The following is a 21,336-nucleotide window of genomic DNA, read 5'->3' as shown; positions in this document are numbered from 1 at the left end:
ATAGCATCGACTGCTTCCTGTGGGCGGCAGGATGGGGCGGGAGGGGCTCAAAGAGTCTGGATTCGCCTTGGGGAATTCGTTGCATGGATATTGTCTCAGATGGGTTCCCAGGTCCTGGAGTAAAACGGGTGTGATTTCAGGGGTGTGTGTGCACACTTGAAGGCAGCCATTAAACTGGTCCAGATTGGGGCTTCAGGTTCACTCTGGTTGAAATTGGACCCCAGGGTCTACCTAATGCAGGATACAACTCTGTGCCTGGTCCTTTCACCCCCAGTGCATCAGTGAAAAAGATGGGGCCCACAGCTCTTCCTTTGCAGGCTGACATTCGTATGATACCTTCGTGACCTTCTCTCACTGTTTAACTTCTCAGGGGTGCCTAGAACAGAGTTCAACTAGTCTGGCAGTCCTTAACTGTAGGAAGTGATCTACCTGCTCCCCCATTGTCCTGAGGTGGTTGAGGGTGGAGTCTGTGAAGGTTCAGTGTGGTCTTTCCTCTCCCCAGCCTCTTGGGCCTCAGCACTCACCAGGACCTCTGCGGCCCCAGGACTTTTACTTGTGCTGTCCTGTGTGGAACCACCAACCCCCCACCGGCTCAACTGTCACTTCCTTGGCTGGGATCCCAAAGCACTAAATGTCAGGGAACACACAAAGTGGGCTGCAGCACATCATCCTTGTGATAGACAGACCTCTCAGAATCGGCAGACACTATGAAGATGTCTATATTCATGCTCCCTTTGACCTCTTCAGTGGGAGCACAGAGAATTCCCACGAGGGACACTTAAATGGCGTGCCAATGCATGTGGCCCACTTCTCTGAGCCCTTCACTTGCTCAGGGGGCCCGTGAACATGGCCACTGCACAGCAATAAGGCCCAACAAGATCAACATCATAGGCCCTCCCTCACCAAGGCCCACCAGGTGGCACTCCCAAAGCTCCTCATCTGCCCCAGACAGACTCTGGCCAATTCTGGGCCCAGTGTCATTTCCCAGGAGGCTCAACCGCGTCTCTTTCAACATGAAAGGGCTGTTTGCCTTCACTAGAGAACAGCCATGTCTAGGTATGGATTCGCCTGCCCTGCCCATTGTACCTGCACCCTGTCTCAGGCCCCCACCAGTGACTGCTCTGGTCAAAGCCTGATCCACAGTGAGGACCTGCAGGAACAGGCACTCATCTGTGGGACTTAGCTGCTCTAACATACCACCTGGAAGTCGCTGGGCTTATGGAGAACTTGGTAATGGTGAAGGGATGGGGCTGTGACAGGGGAAATACGGTGCTTTAACTATTATATGACCCACCCCAATCCCCCGACACAGCCAGCTAGCACACGGGTCTGAGAATCAAGGTATGAATGTGGAACTGCCTCTTAATACACCCAGCTGGGCTGGCGGTGTGGCTCAGTGGTAGAGTGCTGGCTTATCATGCACAGGGCCCTGGGTTTCATCCCCAGCACTGGAAAAAAAAAAAAAAAATCTGACAGACACAAAGCCATGGCTCTACTTCTCCTCTGCTTACACCCGCAGCTTTCTCATCATTGGGAAGCTTGCTACCAGTGCACCTCCCGTGCCACAACCAGGCCAGCGGATCCCACCCCGGCACGATTCCTGCCCCTGAGGGTCCCTGGGCGACTCTCATGCACGCCAGTCTGAAGGCATGTGGCTGTCCTGAGCCCTCCATGTCCTCTTCCTGTCCACACCAGGAGAAATGAGGTCAAACAGCAGTGGGCCAAGGAAGGGTGCACAGGGCTTCCCAGGCCTAGCACGACCATGGGGCCAGGCCACTTCTCCAGCTGCTGCTCGCACTCCGAGGCTCACACTTCCGGCCACCCTGTGTCGGTAAGGAAAGAACAGGCCAGGCTGCAGAATAAAACGTAGCTTTATTATGACATAGGAAAGACTACAAGCCATCAGGGAGCAGAGTGCCAAACAGCCCCTCAAAACGACAGGGAAAGGGCAGGTGTAAACATCTTGGTAATAAAATCTCCAACCACAACACAATCATTGGAATTTTTTTTTTACAATTTTTGTTTTTTTAAAGTTATAGTAAATGAAACGAGTCACTTTGAATTGTCAAAAGAACTGCGATTTTACACAAGTGAAAGCATACACACCAAGCCAAAACACAAGAGCACTCGGGTATGTCTCAGGGGTGCTGCTAACAGGGACGCACAGGGGCCATCCTGGGGTCCAGGGGAGCAGAGCCCGGGCCCGGCCCCCGGCTGCTGCCTGGCTGAGGAGTCCCAGGCACAGGGACGCTGTCCACACCACCCTCAGGCCACCAAGGCCCCCAGCACTCCACCCAGCTCAAAAACCTTGCCTCCAGATTCCTGAAGAGGGCAAGTCCACCTGTCTCACCATGAAGCACTGAATCACCATGACAGCCAGCATCTCAGACGTGCAGACTCTTCCTAGCACACGGTCATGAACGTGCAGGGGGTGTCACCCAACTAGTCCCTTCACGGTAAGACAACCTGGGGACAATCTGAACACCTCCCTACACAGGGTGGTTAACTGGGAAATGGTAAAACCGTTCTCCTGACTGACGAGCCAGACGGGGAGCTAAAACAAGGGATCCCTAAACCCATCAAATAGATATGCTGCTCCTCACAAAGTCAAGTCACATGAGCAGAAACACGGACCCAGTGCTGAGGGTCCTGGCCGAGGGCAAGGCCCAACATGAGCTGAGTGTCCAGAGGCCTCCCAGCTGGACAGAGCCAAGTGCTAAGAGTGCCAAAGCCTCAGTAAAGGAGGGAATCCACCTGAATACGGACGTCTCCAATGGTGCCTATAAAGAGGAGCGCAGCTCCATCTTCCTCCCCTTCTACAGTCCCAGTGCAGTGGCACAAGCTGAGACCGGAGGGGTGTGGCCACGGAGGACACAGGCCCAGCCCAGCCACGGGTGATGGGCCAGGAAGCCCAGCCGGCTCACCTGCTGGCTTCACACTTGCGTCTGTACACCCTGCAAGTCAGGGTGCTGAGGCTCCCCGTTCAGATGCCTGCAGGCTGCCTTCAGTTCAGCCTCCTTTCCAAAAAAGACTTTTTCCTGACTAAAAGACAAAAATCTGTTCCCAAGAAGATCTTCACAGCACAGTACACAGACGGCCGCCTGGGGCTGTGCCTGAGAACCTGGCCGTCCATGCTCTCCAATAATGCTTATTTAAAACACATGCTTTAGTTTATATTCTTTGAACACAGAAACACAACAGAGATGAACTGGGAAGTGTTCACAGACCGCACCACGAGGCTTCGCCGTACCTGCCGACCCCGTGGCAGGTGTTTGGGTTTCTTGGGTTCTGAGTAAGCAGCAGCTTCTCAGCTCAGGTCCCCTGCCTGCCTTTGTGTGGCCTGTCAACTATGAGAAATTTTCTTATTTTCAAATAGTTAAAAAAAAAATTATTTTCTTGACACATGTAAATTATACAAAATTCGAATTTCAGGGCCCATAAATAAAGGACTACTGGAACACAGCCAAACTCACTGTTCACATATTACCTATAGCAGAGACCCTAGAGCCCACAGAGCCTCAGATGCTCACCCGCCAGCTCTTCATGAGAAAACTCTAGCTAGCCCTGAGACCGCTCACTTCCTTCTCCCCAACACCAGGACCCTGCAGTCCATGCAGACCGCGCTCCCGGGCAGGCAGAGCCGCGGAGATGGCCATTCACAAACTAGGTCCCAACAGCGCTTCCGTCCCCAGGCCCCCAGGTTGTAATTTCTCAAAAGTGGACTAACAATCTAAGTTTGGGTTTGGATAGCTAGATACATGCAAGATATCTTACAAGGAACTTCCTCAACCAGCTCCGAAACCACCTCATCACAAAAGCATTTCATTCCTGCTCCAACTAAGTCACAGCAAGTGCAGAGAGGCACCTGGCCTCCAGCAGGGCCACTCAGCTCCAGACCCCACACACCAGCCACCATGCGGCCCTGCACAGGCAGCAAGACCAAAGATCAGGAGGAAAATGGGGGAAAGGGACCATGGAACCACGGGACAATGCTCCGTTGACTCCAAGATCAAGACACTGGATCTGAGCTGCAGCCCTGTCCCCCGTCCTCCTCCGCCACCTCTGCCTGCTGCGAACCACGGAAGGGGGAGAGCGGCCGGGGGGGGGGGGGGGGAGGAAGGGCACAACAGAACAGCACCAATCAAAAAGCAAGACTCACTCTTGAGAATAAAGAAATGATCTAGATTTCATTAGAAACTCAATAGTCATTCACTTTACTATTATTACATTTATGAAATTCACCATCGTGGAAAAAGAGAAAAGGGAAAGGGGATAAGAAAATGTCTATTTCTAGAAAACTGAGAGAACATCTGGGCTGATGCTTCCACATGCAGTTGACACTAAATACCTGCAGAGCAGACGAGCTGGGAACCTGTACCAGCGCCCCCAGGCCCTGGGCCCCGGGGCAGCCTCCAGCTGCAGGAGACAGTGGGAGGATGCGCTCCCGGCCCACACTCAGCCCACCGCCGCCCCAGGCCTCTGCCCTGGCCTCCACCTTGGTCTACACACGGTGGAACCATTATTTTCATCAGGTGGGCACCTTCTTAAACTGTGTGCGTGGTAGGACAAAAGGAAGCACCAGGCAGAGGCAGTTTCATGCCACGAGGGTGCCCCAACCCCAGATCTCCCAGTTTTGAGGAGCACAGGAGAGACGCCAGTGACAGCCTCCCTTGGCTCCTTTCCCATCCAGGGCACCGTCCTGACGTATGCTCGGGAGGGCGGTTCACGTCCACTCTGACACCTGACTCCCGGGTGCGGAAGGATCACGTGTCCAGGCTCATCTACACAGGAGGGGTGCCGTGGTGGTGCCATGTCGGGGAAGCTGGGGGTCTTCTGGTGAGGCTTGCCAACTCCTCGCCCTCCTTTTCTCTGACCAGCTGTGGATGAGGCTACTCGTACTCCAGGAACTGTTTGTGGTAGAACAGCAGGTATCTGAGGAGGCAGAGGAATACTGGCCTTATTCCAGTTCCTAAGACATTCAAATCCAACAGCCCACGCCAAGCAAGCACGTGTGCATGTGGCCTGCATCTGACTTCTTGGCTGGTTCTGGTTTTTGAGTCCTCAGGGACAAGAGTCCCCCTGCTGAACTGCCCTGTCCCCATCAAAGCGGCCTAACCACCCTCTGCCTGCCAGGAAGTTACCACAGCTCATCCGGCTCCTGCAGCCCTCTGGCACTGCCTCTCTGTCCCTGAAGGACACTGCCCTCATGGTGGGCCTACTGCTCCTATGACCACCACGACAGGGTAGGCGGCTCCTGCAATGTTCTCAAGGTTGCACTTCATCAACACACTGTGGGGGCTACCCGGATGCTCTGAGTCCATGTTCATCCCCAAAGGAGCTTCTGGCAGCTGGGCAGGCCTCACCCCTGGGCCAGGAATCCTGCTGTCCAATCAGGAATAAGGACCTAGGGTAGCTCAAGGTAAACGAGAGGGGTCCCCTCAGTTCCTGAAGGGGCAAAAGTTTTCTGTGCCCAAAGGAACAAATCCAGGAGAGAAGAGAGGAACTGATGAAGAACTCATGGGCCCGGACCACAGCGTGGGTGCTCTGGGAGTTAATGACACACTCTCCTCTCCACCGCCCATCTAGGTGCTGTCCTACCTGGAAGGAGCTCTCATTATTTCAGGAAATAATGTGAACATCAAGAGTCACTCTGAGGCACTAGAAAGAGACGTGGCTTTGGACCCAAATGACAAGGGGGCAGAATGGGATACGGCTGCAACCATGAGGCCTCCTCCAGCCCCCACAGGAGCCACGTACCCTTCGCTGTCCAACACGTCCTTGATGCTGGCCTTGGTGATGATAGCATCATCACACTTGAACCACTGATCTTTGTGCTGACGGATGAAGCTGGTGTAATGGCCACTCTCCAAGGTCCCTTGGTGATTAACGACAGCAAACAGGGAGTACCTGGTAGGAGGAGGAGTGGGGAAGAGAAGAGCTGACCGAGGGCACTCCCAGCCCAGGCAGGCCAGGTGGCCACTGACCTGACCTAACCCAACACCAGCGGCAGTGGGAGGGAGCTGGACCTGCCTTCTAGCTCTCCCAGCTCTCACCGGGGTGCAATCCCCAGAGCCACACTCAGCAGAAGTGGGGATTAGTGGTGGAGGCAGTGGTACCCACTCTACCTGTGCCACCTTTCTACAGTACCAATGGCAGGCAGAACAGAGCCCCTTAGGCCTGAAGGAAGTCAGAAGCCTGGGCAGGGGCAGCCCCCCACCGGAAACAGCCTTTGCTAACAGAGGTAACGGGAAGCAGGCGAGGAAGCAATTCAGAGGCCACAGGAAAAGGGACTTCTGCTGGTGCTGCTCCCCATGTGCCCACCCTGCCAACCCCGCCTGGGACATCCCCACAAGCCACTGCGTACTTGTTGTCGTTGCTGAGGCTGTCCGTGGGCTGCTGGTACTGCCCGTTCATCCTGCTTTCTTTACTGTAACAAAGAGCAGCAAGACTCAGCATCAAAGAGACAGGAGGCTCTGACAATCACCAACACTGAGAAGGGTTCCACAAACGCCGCGAGAGGGGGCACGTCACAGGCTCTAAGCAGAGACTGTCCATGCTGCAGTGGGGAGCAGGGTGCACTCTCTCCAGTAGATTCCCCCAGGCCTCTGCTGCCCCCAGGAGTCTGTGATGAGCCATCCTCCCACGGGTGGAGTGTAACTTAGACCACCACCAGCTTCCTCAGAAAGATCAAAGACTGCTTACCCCTCCACCAGCACTTGGGAAAATGGGAGGGGCTCCTGGAAACGAGAAGTCCCAAGTTCTGTTTAAGGCATTCACCCACCAAAGGCTAAGAAGGCAATGAGATCTCTGAGACCCAGGTAAAAGCAGCCACCACTGCGTCCCCTCCCCGACACGGGAATCAAGGTCACGCTGACTCGTTTTCCCAGGGTGGGCTGACGACGCAGAGCTGTCATTCTGAGAATCTCATCGTATTTGGGATGGAAACCTGTGGACCTCGGGGACAGGGCCACCAAAAGAAAGGACACGGGAAGATGTGGATACTTAACCACAAAAACTCGCTTGAGATGGTGCAGTGAGCTGGACTATAGACCCTAAAAAAGTGATGTTCACCTCCCAATCCTCACGACCTGTGAGTGTGACCTGGTTTATGAATAAAGGTCTTTGTGAACAAGGACGCTGAGCCTAGATTACCTGGGTGGGCCCTAACCCTAATGACCAGTGTCTTTATGAGAGAGAATCTGAGGGAAATCAGACTCAGGGGTAGAACCCGAGGCCAGGGAATGGGAGGTGGTGTGGCCACAAGAGGATCTGGAGCCACCAGAAGCTAGAAGAGGTGAGGAACAGACGCTGCCAGATTTTCAAAAGTGGACCCTCTCCAACCCCTGATCTCTGGCCTCTAGAACTATGAGAAAATAAACCACTATCACTGCAAGCCACCAAGTTTGTGGATGAAAACAAATACATCAGAGAGCAGCTTCGTTTATCTAAAGGTTAAATTTTAAGTGTTCTATAATATAAACATCTGAAAATAAAGAAAACAGAATCCACAATCAAAAAATTCAGCTGTTTATCAGCACTTCAAAATCTGTTCCTTCTCCTCATATCTCACCTCGATGAATTCCAAGTTTGAAAGCTGATAAAGACTTGCTAGAGAAAAATTCAAAACAAACTATCCAAGGAAAAACAACTCACTTAAGTGGATCTTGGGTAGGATCAGGATAAGTAATTACATTTATGAAAAGTAAGCTTCTTATTACTTGTGACAAATGCCTCACCCTGGAAAGCGGGTGCTGCACGACCACCCCAACAGGACACAGCGACTCCTACCTGGAGGCCATGAAGGGTGTCATGTCCAGCTCCAGGGGGAAGGACACGTACGTGGTGATCTTCCGCCTCAGCTTGGCCGAGTGCTCAAATCGCTACAGAAATGGAGGAGGGAGAGGGAACAGCAAAGAGACTAAGTGACAGCAGCTGTCAGGGCGTCCCCTTTTACTTTCTGAATTGCCTTTGGGTCACACCTAGTGCTGACAGTTAGACCCAACGCTGACCCACACAGATCTGATGTATGAAGTTCAAGTCAAGCTTGAAATGATGATCATGCTCCATGATAAACACCAGGGGTACAAGAAAGTGGCCTCATGACAAACCCAGCAAAGTGCAGAAAACAAGACGAATACCCTAACCTGTAGCAACAAAGGAAAGGCATTTCTAGGACTATATGTGGGCACCCAAATCCAGCTGTAGACTTAGCACCTTTCTTTTAGCATTTTGAAGGTGTGTTGAAATAAGAATATGCTACATCAATATTTGATATAGTGCCTCAGATATTGATTTCTGGCCCTTTCCAGAAAAAGCCTGCCAACGCTGGACTAGATCATAATTGCTTTAAGTAAAACAGACTAGGGGAGAGAGACGGAAGAATTTGGGAAGTAATAAAACTTTTACACACACTCCTATCTAGAGTCACTTGCTTTCTGTTACCATCACAAATCTGTGCAACAGAGGGCAGCACAGGATTAGGCCTTGCACCCTCTTGCTCCTTTGGCATGCCTACTGACTGGCCAGTTATAAAATGCCCTCAAGCTGCCACTGGGCTGTTTTCTGGAAAACTCACTTTGAGATGAAAGCAGGCCACAATGGGCAGCTTCTTCATGGTGAGCTGCTTGGTAGACTCCTGGTAGCTGTGGCACCCACTGCATTTGATCTTGGCACTGCTTCCCAAGTGCTCCGGTCTGGTAAATCTACAAGACATTTTTAAAAGGTTTTTAGCTGGGCATGGTGGTGCACACTGGGAATCCCAGCAACTCAAGAGGCTGAGGCAGGAGGATCAAGTTCAAGGCCAGCCTGGGCATCTTCCTGTCTCAAAATAAAAAGAGCTGGGTATACAGCTCAGTGTAGAGCACCTGCCTAGCACGTGCAAGGCCCTGAGTTCAATCCCCAGTATAGGGACAGAAGGGGAGTTTTTAAGGAAAAAAGGAGGGAAAGAAGAGGGACAGAAAAGGAAGAACAAAAGAATATTTTATCACTTCTGTTAAGACTTGCCACAGAAAAATTTAAAGCATAAAATGTCCATCTGAGGAGAAGTAATTCACAGTTACGGTTTATAATTTTCCACAATGAAAAAAAAATGAGACTTCTTTTCCCATAATCTTTTCTCCAAACTTTTATATTACTGAAATTTATGACTATGTTAAATTAAAAAGACTCTTAGAAAATGTTTTTGGTTGGTTGTTTGTTTTCCACAATCTGATACCCTATTTACTATCTGGACCTATCAATCCAACAAAGTCAATGTAGTTAAAAAAATTTAAACATGCAGCAAGATAAATCATAAAACCTTGTCCCTCTTCTAAGGAATACTTCCCTTACAAAGAACTCTGCAGAGCCTTTGAAGAGTATCCTAAGTCTTATCATCTATCTAAACCAATGAAGCAGTGAAGGGACAACTTTAAAATGGCTGTTAAGTGCAAAACACCACAGATGTTCTAGCCACTTGCAGGACAGGCCACACATGTGGGAAGTAAGACCAGTGTTTAGTCCACACTGTGGTGCAGGTTGCCTGCCACAAAAGGTGGGGAGCATCACGTTCTGCTCTTTGCTCTCAGCTCACTCACTGGGTTGGGGTGAGTGGGAAAAGGTCGGTGGTCTGTGATACAGACATGCAATCGTGCAAAGCAGAAGACAGAAATACTAAAAAATTTGAAAAGAGCCAACCAGTGTGAGCTCCTGGGCACGTGCAGCCATCTGTAGGCTAACGTTGCACATTCTCTCTATTCTCTACTCTGGGCAGCAGAGAGAAAATGCTACCCTGGTCTGGCCCTGAATTTACAGCTTTCTCCTGACCAGCTACCACTTCTAAACAGCTTCCACACGGGAGACGTGGTTTTCCCTGCCCAAACGTCATGGCTGCCTTACCTCCGCAGGCAGTCGGTGAGTGTTGTGGTGCCCGACGCGTGGCTCTCCCCGTTGACCACACTGCCCTCACTGCCTGGGCTCAGGGGCCAGAACGGGGTGGAGGAGCCAGGCAGATCCAAGCTGATGTCCCAGAAGGGGTCTATGGTGGTGGAGACGCCACTGCAGAAAGTGGAAACACGTCATGAGGGCTGAGGGCCATCGCTGCTTCTGTGCCAGCCTGAGGCAGCTTCTGTGCTTTCTTTGGGGACATACCAACACAGCCCTTTTGTTCCAAGAACGCCTGAGGGTGGGTGCTCAAGCAGGAGTATTTGAACCTGTGTGTCCTGGGTGGCCCAAGGTAAGGATGTGTATAAATCCAGTAATGCAAGGGCTGCCCCTTAATGTCAAAATCTGGGAGAGCACCACCTTCATTTAGGGATTTTAAGAGTAAATTTCCCAAGCCCTAGGTTCAGAGGCTCTGAATCCCTAGGTATACCTCAGCTGCATGTGGGAACTGGAGTAGCACCAATACCCAGAAACTGGTTATTGCTGCCCAGGGGGATCACAGAGATCCCCACACACACACATATCACACTGAATGTCCACTGACCAAGCTGAGCAGACTCTGCAGAATGTAGACCACTGGATTTAGCAAGGCCAGCTCCTCCTTGGAGATTTAATTCAAGTATTAAAAAAGGGAAACTCTTCAGAGTGGGATATTTGCCCAAGATATTTAAACAGAATATAAATCTGAAACAACCCCTTGCTCAGAACTTGGTAGGTAAGGGTCAGTAAGAAACTCTATAATGCTCACAGCCAAGGCCCAAACAACCTCTGCTATGTAAAAGAAAACTCCATCTGCAACACCAAGGAGCAGGGACCCTTTTCCAGGACCCCATAGGGACTGTGGGTGACAATCCACTGTGGGCTCTCAACAACCTTAGTAGATTGTGACTGTGGGAAGCCATTCTGACATGTGATTGGGTGACTCCCGTTAAGGGTCTGAGGCGCTTTGGCTGTGTCGGAGCTTTCCCGGCCCTTTCCTGATGAGAGAGCCCATCCGTGTGGGGGTGTGCCTGACCACTGACCCTGGGGACCCAATCACTGACCCTGACCTTGGAGTGCAGCCCCCCCCCAAGCCTTCATTGGATGGAATTCTCCCCTGAATCTCTTGTTCCCCAATAAAAGGCTACTCCCGGCGTGTTCACTCTCTCTCTCTCCTGCTAGCCCTTGAGTAATCCTTGCTGCCCTGCTGGGCAGCTAGAGGAGCGAACCAGAGAGGGGAGCCGTCTCGGACCTAGCAATAGAAATAAGGTAACTGAGTCTGTGTGTTTTATTTCGATATCTTCTAACTAACTTTATGCCTAGAACCTCATTAATGAAACCATTGTGCAGGCCGCATGGTAGATGTGACCAGGGCTTTAAAAAACTAAACTGAAATAAAAACACGCATGTGCACTAAGGGGGAATGCCAGGTCCTCTGGTTTCACTGCCAGGTGATGCTTGTCCATGTTCTGAGGCCTGAAGTGCTAAGTGGTGGCTGCACCTGGCAAGAATGAAAGTCACCACCCGGGAGCAGATGGACACAGGAACCGTGGTGGAATAATTAGATAACCCACCCCATGACAGATGTCAAAGAAATGTGAAGGACAACTCCCAAGAACACCCTCCTGGATTGAACACCAAGGAAACCCCAACACTGAGGGCCACATGTTCATGAGGTTTCTCCCTTACCCTTCAGGACTCAGTGTAACAAGCGATGCTGATTCCACTTTAGTGTTAAGGGTTCACTTAAAAAACTCCCAGCACAACAGTTCTGCTGACTGGGGCTTGTGCTAAGATGTCGGCGTGGCCCACCCAGGTCCTGATGCTGCAGCGGACTGTGTCTGGCTGAGGGCTGCACTTACTGGCAGACCTGGCACGTGACGTCGGACTGCAGCCCGCCTGTGAAGATCTGGTCGATGATGCAGTTGCAGTGGTTGGGGTTGTTGGCCTTCTTCCCATTGTCATCACCTGGGGACAGAACACAGCTTTGTCATCACATCTGTGCATCTCCAGGAGGGCAGACAGCATGTTCCCTCACCCATCCAGGAGAGTCGGGAGGAAACCAGGAATACTGACACTTTAAAAGGTGGGTGAGGACACCTGTGATTCCAACGGAGACTTGACAAAGGGGCGCATGATGGTTTTAATCTCATGAGAGATCCAAGCACCTAGATGCTAATGCTCTTTGTTTTCTCTCCTTAGCATCTGTCTCGGCAATGAAGTGTCCTAACACCTAACAGCTTGGTAGGATTATCGATTCTGTTTTTCACATGCAGAATAATTGAATAAATATTTTCCCAGAGAGAAAGCCCAATAATAATGATCTGGATCAGTCATACCAGAGAAGCACCTTTCTCCTCCCTCAACCAGACCATGCCTCCCTCAGGATGGCTCGCAGCAGCCCCAACCCACTGCTCCTCATCAGCGCCACACTTCCTGACTCCCAGGTCCTCCCTGGGTTCCATCCACACTCTACTTAGATAAGCAGACACACCACTTCAAGAGCAGAGTACAATATATATTTAAAATGTACACTGTAACTTCATTCAGCTAAAAGGGGGATGATGATGTAGCCATTTACATATACATTATGTATCAAAAAAACAGAATTATTACAGAATGAAGAATGTCCAGTCTTGAGAGCAATCATCCAGATTTAAGATTAGAGGAAAACACTGCCCAAAAGAACCTCGAATTCCCAAGGCAGAATGTTACAAGGTATGGAAAGTGTGTTCAGGAAGATGTAAAGAAAGATGAGCTGAAGATGCCCCAGAGCTGACAACTCATGAACAACACAACCAAGCGCATCCAGGCCCACGACCTGTGCCAAGTCTCTGGTAACTGCATTTTTTGGGTTTGTTTGTTTTGCAGTGCTGGGGATGGAACCCAGAGCTTTGGACTTGTCAGGCAAGCTCTACACACGAGCCACACCCCAAGTCCATGACTTTGTTTTTAATGAAAAGAGCTGACATTTCTTTCCAGGAGTGGGCAACAGTGGTTTCACGTTTTTTTGTTCTACATTTTAACAGCAATGCATTTTCAAACAATTTTCAGTACAGACTTCTCCTGCTTATGGAGGTTCTTAATTACCTTCATAATTTGCTTATAGTAATAATCTTTAATTGAGTAATCTTTCATGGTGGCTCGTTCTGTATGTATGACACACATCACTCAAGAAAATCCAATATAATCTAAGCTATTCAGCAAACTTCATTTGGTTCTCAGGGTAAGTATTAAAAGAACATATGTTTTAAGAGGAAAAAAAAATTACCAACAAAACAGAACCCAAAGCATGAGAGCTGATTCAAACAAGCCATCTCCTGTCAAGCGTTGGGGCTCTGAGCTGGTGCCCTAGGCTCTACAGGGCACTGGTGCAAGGGCCACCATCCTGAGCATAGCCTCAAAAGACTGAAGGGCACTAGGAAAGCCAGCTGCTTTGTTCTTTAAAAGATACCAATTCAAGAGAAAATGAGCTGGGCAGGTACCACCTACATTTAGCTGAACTAGCCCAGATCCCAGGGAACCCGATGGGAACCAGGTCTCTTCTCACTGCAGCAGTGCCTTCAGAGGTGAGATCTGAACCTGCAGCCACGGCATCACCCTCCCTCAGACCTACTGAACTAGACACCAGCAATGTAAGAAGCCAACAACCCACGTCCAAGCTTCGTGGCAACCTGCAAGCCCTTGGAACTGGGAACTCTACCACAACCAGGAAAAAAAAGGAAGGGACCCAATATGCTTCCAGCTACCCACCACTCCACCTGAATCTCCACTTCCTACCCTAGGAGACACCGTGCCTCCTCCCCACCTCAACCATCAAATCCCACCCATATCCAAGAACCCGCGAAGGGGGACCGTGCTCCCAGGCAGGCTGTGGGACTCTGTTAAGGCAGAAGCCATGTTCCATTAAAATCCCAAGAAAGAGCTTAAAATAAAAAGCCTTTGATCAGAATCAAAAGAGGACTGCAATCAAAATCAGGGACGCACCAGCAGGCGAACAGGCTTGGTCCCCTGATCCCAGTGCTCTATTTCAGAGCAGCAATCGTCTGTGGTCTCCCCAAGGCAGAAGGATAGTTCTGACCACCAGTCACATTCAGAAGCCTCAGACACGACAACTCAGAGGAGCCACAGAGCAGCCACAACATGCCGAGGCCTCCGAGCTTTCACTGTTTGCGATGATGGGTCACAGGGGATTCCTACCATGCGGCTGCCAAAGGACACGTGAAACTACTTTCTCCTCTTTTAAAAATAAGTATAAGGAACCTCCTTAGGAAAATATAGTCATATATGGTCTATGCAACAACAGTGGGGGTTCTCGGCAATGTCCCCCATTTTGGAGGTGCACGCACACTTCCCCTCTTTGCTCCCTTTCAGAGGGAGACTCCTGTCATAACCTGAGGAAGGCGCCAGGACAGGGGGGCAGAGCGGCCCACCTTTGCAGTGCCGGTGAAGGACATCCAGGGCGGCGATGAGGAACTCATGCGCATCCTGCTGCTCGTAGCCGGCCAGGTGGCGTGCGTGGGTCCACACCAGGTGCAGCAGCTTGTAGGGGATGTGAGGGGACCGGTGTCCAGAGTAGAACTGCTCGGGGAGAAGAAAAGGGGGACTGTGGGAGCACACTGGACCTGAGCATGCGACACAATGGAAGTGCTGAACAGCTGCCCAGGAAGGGAACTGTCTGGTTTGACAAAACCATCTCTCTTTCTTTAAAGCTGAATCTTATTTTAATTTGGACTTTCTGGGCTTTTGGAGTCTGCATAGGATTTTATCCTTCCCACCACCTATTTTTTAAAGATAAACCCACATGATGAATTGTAACTTGCTAATGAAAGCAAATGAAAATAAAAATACCTTGACCTCTTGAGGACAGGACACACACCTATAATACCTGTGACGTGGGAAGCTGAGGCAGGAGGATTGCAACTCTGAGGCCAGCCTCAGCAACTTAGAGAGACCCTAAGCAGCTTAGCAAGACCTTTTCTCAAAATAAAAAAAATAAAAAGGGCTGGGGATATAACTCAGTGGTAAAGCACTCTTGGGTTCAATCGCCAGTCCAAAAAAAAAAAAAAGGACTTAATATGCCCAATGTCACCTCATACAAAGCACCAGGCAAACCTCAGGTCAGGGTCCCCGCTGACATGAACATTTCAGATCTTACCATCTGACCTAACATGAACTTCATTTATAATAGAACAGACTCATAATTCTGAACAAAATGACATGGTAACCAATATACCATTATTAATGATAGGCTGGGGGTGGAGTTCAGTGGTAGTGCTTGCCTAGCATGCACAGGGCACTGGGTTCCATCCCCAGCTCCACAAAAAAATAAGTAAATCAAGAATCTCAAAGTTAGCTTTGTTCTTTAGGATTTAAAAGAATTCACATACTCATGAGATTCCTTTGCTTGACAGTAAATGGCAGTTGTTCACCTAGCAGCAGCATAAAGTGGACAAGGAAACAAGATGCTCAACTCCTCCACAGGCTTCAAGTCTTACACTTGTAAGACGTTGAGAGGTGGACAGCCACGATAAGAAAGAGATGCTAGTACTTGGTTAGCATCCCTAAAACTGAAAATCTGAAATCCAGAAGGCTTTGTGACCCAAAACTTTGGAGCATTTTGGATTTCTGTTAGTGATGATCAATTAGTAAGGTCTATCAAATACAATACAAAACACCCTGAGACCTGACACACTTCATGTCCCAATCATTTCAGGTATTCTGGTCTCCAACAATTTCAGTCTGTTCAGTAATACAATCCCCACAGTTATCAGTATGTTGTAGGAGTCAGAAACGGGTTAGGCTAGGTCTATGGCTATATGACTCTGAATGCACTGATCTTGCCCAATCTCAAAAACTAAGCAGGGTCAAGCCTAGTTAGTACCTGGATAGGAAAAATGGCTTCTGCTAGGATAGACTGGCAAACTGTTTCTGAAAAGAGCACAAAAGAGAGTAACTTCAGCTACAGGCCACATGGTCTCTATCTAACTACTCAACTCTGAGGCTGTGGCCCAAGCAGCCACCAACAGTATGTGAGCCAGTGGGTGTGGCCACGTTCTGACAAAATAGCAAGATGAGTGATAAAAGCAGGGGAGGCTGGGCCTGTCAACTGGTCTTCTTAGAGGCCTATAGGGCAGGCAGCATCCCCATTTTTACACTGGAGTAACTGAGAGACCTGAGCTCTAAAAACTCAGTCGGAGGCACTAAGCTGGTAGGTCCTGAGGCCTCAGCCCAGATGTGTCTGGACCCTGTGTCCAGAGTTCCACCCTGCACTCTCTCTCGTCAGACACAAACATGGATGGACACTGAGTGCAGCCACAGTCAGATCAAGGGAACAGAGCCACCCAAGCAGGGCAGAGGCTCACAAGAGAAGAGGCCTCTGATGAAGCACGCCTGGCAGTGACAGCCACAGAGCAGACCCACTCCCTCAAGAATGAAACAGGAAAGAGGCCAGCACATCTACTGGCCTTCCCGAGATCGTTTGGCCGACAACAGGATTTAGAGTGAACTGCCACTATTTACGGAGATGAATGTGTTTCACCAGCTGACTCTGCCACAACCCTTGCAAGGGCTCCTTTTCTCATCCTGGGTCAGCAGTGTGTCTCCAAAAGCCATGCCCACAGCCTCTCATCATTTAACAATCTCTTTTGGAAAAACTGTCTTCCATAGTTAAAGCACCTATAAAAATTTATTCACTACATAAAGTTCTGGAAATTTATCATGGCCAATCCTGTTTTTAAGGCAAAAGAAAGCAGTTGTAAGATATTACACAGCTGAGTTGGCAGCACTTACCTCCTGGAAGAGTGAGGACATCTCACAGACCAGGCAGGAGCTGGGGCTCTGCATCTCACACCGGTGTCTGTCAGACAGGAAGAAGTCACGCAGGAGCGGTGTGTGGGTCAGAGCCTGGACGATGCAGTTCATGAAGCACGTGTTCCCAAGGTTGATCAGCCCTCGCAGACCTGAGAATGAAGCCAGAGACGTCGGGAGTTACTAGTGCACTGAACTACGGGTGGTATACTGCCATGTGCTGGGGGCTTCCTTTAGGTCTGCATGATCATCTTCCTTTATTAGTTCACTCAAGAAGAAAAGAGCAAGAAGAAATGTAATACTTTCCTAATTTTGAGACCATTTTTATATGAACTGGGTTGAGGAATGTCCACTACCAACATCCCTTCTTTGGCCGTCATGTTTTTAAAACCACTGCCCAATTGTGTTTTCGATAAAACTACAGGTTGGAAAAGAGCCTCCAACAAAACTAATTGCTTTTAAAATGTTCTAAAATGCATTTCTCACTTCTTACAATACTTATCAAACACCCTCGCATAGCCACATCACTTCTATCACTGAAGATTAACCTGGCCGAAAAACACTTGGGTTCCTTAAGACATGCAAACTCTAAAGGTCACAGGGCAGGAACCACCTCCATTCGTTCCTTTGCACCCCAAGCCCATGGCACTCCCTGTAGAGAGCAGGGTGCTTGTGACCTGGATGCTGAGCAGGCCAACCAATGACATGCAGTCAAGCAGGAATTAAACAGACTCCTGCTGCATTATGAGCCTAGGAGTGGAAACAGACTCTGCTCGGCAAGATGCCCTCTACCCACCTATGGTGCAGTTAGAGGTGATCTTCCTCCTTTTAGGATTGTGTTTCAGCAGTTCCAGCTCCCGTTTGGTTGGTTCCCAAGTTGAAAACTTCTCTCCAGCACCTAAGGAGATGAAAGACAGTTCCAAGTGCTGTTGGCTCAATTTTCAAGTGTGTTTATAAACAAAAGTTGTGGGGTTCTATACTCGTTATCAGGCTGTATTTGAAAGAGCGGCAGCCCTGATATCAGGGTTTTCTAACCCCCTACTGCACAGATGGGTGACCGGCTCGCCTTTGGTGGGGGTCTATGAATACACCACATTTCCTGCAAACTGCCCATTAAAGCCACCCCAACAAGAATGCAAGATGATTCCCTTTTCAAATGCCTCCAGTCCTGAGTACAGAGACTGCAGCATCCGTTTCCCTCAGTCCTGGATGTTCTGTATGACCAAGTTTTGCTCTTGACAGACCTGAGGAGACCACAGGGTTAAGAGACAAAAGCAAGTAAGTAAATTCAGGCAGAACCCAACCTTGCATCTTCCAAGCCTTCCGCTGTTCCTCTTTGGCAATTATTTCCATGTCTCTGTCATAGATGTAGTCCTGACACAAAAAGCAATAGATACCTCCATACGTGAGATCGATGGCTGCAGAGAAAGAAGGGAGACAAGGAAATTCAGGGGTTTTTTTCAAATTTTTTAGTGATAGATGGAAAACAATATCTTTATTTTGTTTATTTATTTTTATGTGGTGCTTAGGATTGAACCCAGTGCCTCACATGTGCGAGGCAAGTGCTCTGCCACTGAGCCACAACCCCAGCCCAAGGAAATTCAATTTAACATGGAAGGCAATGCTTCAGGACTCAGGCACACAAGTCAAGTTACTTAGACAAAGTGTGACATTTAAAACTAGTATTTTAGGTTCATAAGGATTCCTGGCCACCTGACAGGGTAAAAATGCTTTACTACACTGAGAATTCCTGGTCCTATCATGAAAAGGAAAGCAAGCGATGTGTGCTGTTACTTCACGGATAAAGGCTATTAACTGCTCTTTTTCTAGGAACAGAGGGGAGAGTTTCTAATCAGACAACTCTGACTTCTCAGCCAGAGCTGCCTCCCACCCACCTGGACATGGATCTTTTATGCTTTCTCAACTGCGCCTTCTTGAAAACAGGACCAATACCTGGGCTCTTAATTACTTTATTCTATAGACAAAGTCCTTTGGGCACCTGAAATACACTTTCTGAATTCAACAATTAAAGGGGGGGGGGGCCTGGGGTTGTGGCTCAGCACTAGAGCACTCGCCTCGCACGTGCAAGACCCTGGGTTCGATCCTCAGCACCACCTAAAAATAAAAAAGTGAAATAAAGGTATTGTGTCCAGTTACAACTAAAAAATAAAATTAAAAAAAAAAAATGGGTGTAGGGGCTGGGGATGTGGCTCAAGCAGTAGCGCGCTCGGCTGGCATGCGTGCGGCCCAGGTTCGATCCTCAGCACCACATACAAACAAAGATGTTGTGTCCACCAAAAACTAAAAAATAAATATTAAAAAAATTCTCTCTCTCTCTCTCTCTTTAAAAAAAAAAATGGGTGTGCATCAAGCACCATCAGATGTATGGGACAAGGTAGGAGGATAAAAAGCACAGATTTAGAACAACTTGGATTAATCCTCGCTCTGCCAACCACCAGTTATGCACCTTTCATAAATTACTCCACGTCTTTGAGTCTCAGTTTCCTCTTTGGTAAAATGGTGACAGTACAGTAGCACATCTCTTAGGTTTGTGTGATTATTAAATCAGGACATATAACTTAAGTATATCACATGATAAATACTAATGTCTCTTAATAAAACATAGATTTTGCGATACACTGGTCCGTCAGCATCTGTGGGAGATTAGTTACAAGACACCCCTGGATATTAAAATCTGCAGGTGCTCAGGTCCCTTATGCATAGAGTACAGTGTTTACATATAACCTACACATATCCTCCTGTGTACTCTAAACCATCATTACATTACATATAACACCTAACACCATGTAATGCTAGGTAAACGACCGTTAGGTTGTACTGTTAAGAATCGGGGGGGGGGGGGGTGTCCTGTATGTGTTTAGTACAAGCACAATCTCCTCCCTGACCCCAAATATTTTCTATTGCAATTGGTGAAATCCATGGATGCAGAACCCAGAGGAAAGGCCAACTTTCTTTAATGTCTTAAGTTACTATGACTCAGATTAATACTCTGGTGAATCTCAAGAGACTCTATTCTTACCATCTGAGGTAAGAATAGAGTCTCTTGAGAAAATGGTGCCAGGACAGTGTGATGTCCACACACAAATGAAGCTGGATCCCTCCCGCACACCACATGCAAATATCAACTCAAAATGGACCATAGACCTAAATATGAGATAAAACTCTCAGGAGACAGCACAGGGATAAACCTCTATGGCCTGGGATCTGGCAATGGATTCTGAGATTTGACAGCAAATCTGAGCAACAGAAGAAAAACGGAGAGCCAGGCCTGATGGCGCACACCTGGAATCCCAACCACTAGGGGTGCTGAAGCAGGTTCCATTGAAGCCAGCCTCAACAGCTTAGTGAGACCATGTCTTCAAGTCAAATAAAGACAGCTAGGTGCCAGGCACAGGGGTGCATACCTATAATCCCAGCAATTTTGGAGGCTGAAGCAGGAGGACCACAAGTTAGAGACCAGTCTTATTAACTTAGGCCTTAAGCTATTTAGCAAGACCCTGTCTCAAATTAAAAAACAAAAAGGGATGGGAATGTAGCTCAGTGGCCAAGCACCCCCGGAATTCAATCCTCAGTACAGGTTCAGTTCCAGTAACACCCTCCCCGACCAAAAAAAGAAAGAAAAAATAGGTAAGATTGACTTCATCAAGATTAAAACTTTGCCAGGCACGGTGTCATACACCTGTAATCCCAGTGGCTCAGGAGGCTAAGGCAATAAGATCTCGAGTTAACGCCAGCCTCAGCAACTTAGTGAGGCCCTAAGCAACTCATTGAGACCTTGTTTCTAAATAAAATGTAAAAGGAGAGGAGGGGAATGAGGCTTAGTGGGTTCATTCTCTAGAACCAAGAAAAAAAAAGTTAACTTTAAATCAAAAACCATCATCAAGAAAGTGAAAGAGACAACCTAAAAAATGGGAGAAAATACTTGTGAATCATACATCCATCCAGAATAGAAAGTTACACACATCATAATATTAGGAACAAAAAGAATCCCATTAGAATATGGGCAAATGGACTCAAACTGGTATTTCTTCAAATATACAAAAATGACCCAAAAGGTGCACAAAAAAAAATGTTCATCAACATTGGTGATTAAGAAAATGCAAACTGAGGGCTGGGGCTGGGGCTCAGTGGTAGAGCAATTGCCTTGCATGTGTGACACACTGGGTTTGATCCTCAGCACCAAAAATAAATAAATAAATGAAATTAAGGTGATAAAAAAATCAAAATCATATTAAAAAAAATAAGAAAATGCAAATGAGGCTGGGGAAGAATGCTTGCCTTGCAAGCCCAGGCCCCTGGGTTCAGTCCCCAGTACTGCAAAAGAAAAAAAAAAAAAAAGAAAAGAAAATGTTAATCAAAGTCACGGAGATATGACTTCATATCCACTCTGAAAGCTATTTTTAAAAAGAAAAGGGGGAAAGTGTTGGCTGGTGAGGAGGCAGGGAAACTAGAACCCTCATACATTGCTGTGGGAGGATAAAATGATGCAGACACCACAGAAAAGTTTGGTGGTTTAGCAAAAGTCAAAACACAAAATTAACAAATGACTCAGCTGTTGCATTTCTAGGTTTATATCAAAGAAAAATTAAAACATATGTTCACCTA

The 21,336-nt window shown here is 48.4% G+C and overlaps 1 protein-coding gene across 1 annotated transcript in view; it reads right to left on the bottom strand.

Moving 5' to 3' along the window:
- Positions 1-1,859: 1,859 nt before the first annotated feature.
- The window catches only part of Usp22 (ubiquitin specific peptidase 22), a 37,426-nt gene continuing 17,949 nt past the window's right edge, over positions 1,860-21,336 (bottom strand). Inside the window, exons 3-13 of the mRNA XM_026408673.2 lie at positions 18,015-18,128; positions 17,507-17,608; positions 16,693-16,862; positions 14,334-14,481; positions 11,763-11,868; positions 9,877-10,035; positions 8,576-8,702; positions 7,789-7,880; positions 6,365-6,427; positions 5,758-5,907; positions 1,860-4,932 (exon numbers count right to left, since the gene is read on the bottom strand). Of these exons, the coding sequence (XP_026264458.1) occupies positions 4,890-4,932; positions 5,758-5,907; positions 6,365-6,427; positions 7,789-7,880; positions 8,576-8,702; positions 9,877-10,035; positions 11,763-11,868; positions 14,334-14,481; positions 16,693-16,862; positions 17,507-17,608; positions 18,015-18,128 (1,274 nt within the window). The 3' untranslated portion in view covers positions 1,860-4,889. The remainder of the gene's footprint in view (positions 4,933-5,757; positions 5,908-6,364; positions 6,428-7,788; positions 7,881-8,575; positions 8,703-9,876; positions 10,036-11,762; positions 11,869-14,333; positions 14,482-16,692; positions 16,863-17,506; positions 17,609-18,014; positions 18,129-21,336) is intronic.

This window comes from Urocitellus parryii, chromosome 7 (genome assembly GCF_045843805.1).
Source record: "Urocitellus parryii isolate mUroPar1 chromosome 7, mUroPar1.hap1, whole genome shotgun sequence".
Lineage (NCBI taxonomy): Eukaryota > Metazoa > Chordata > Mammalia > Rodentia > Sciuridae > Urocitellus > Urocitellus parryii.
This window is presented reverse-complemented; position numbering and strand designations above follow the sequence as displayed.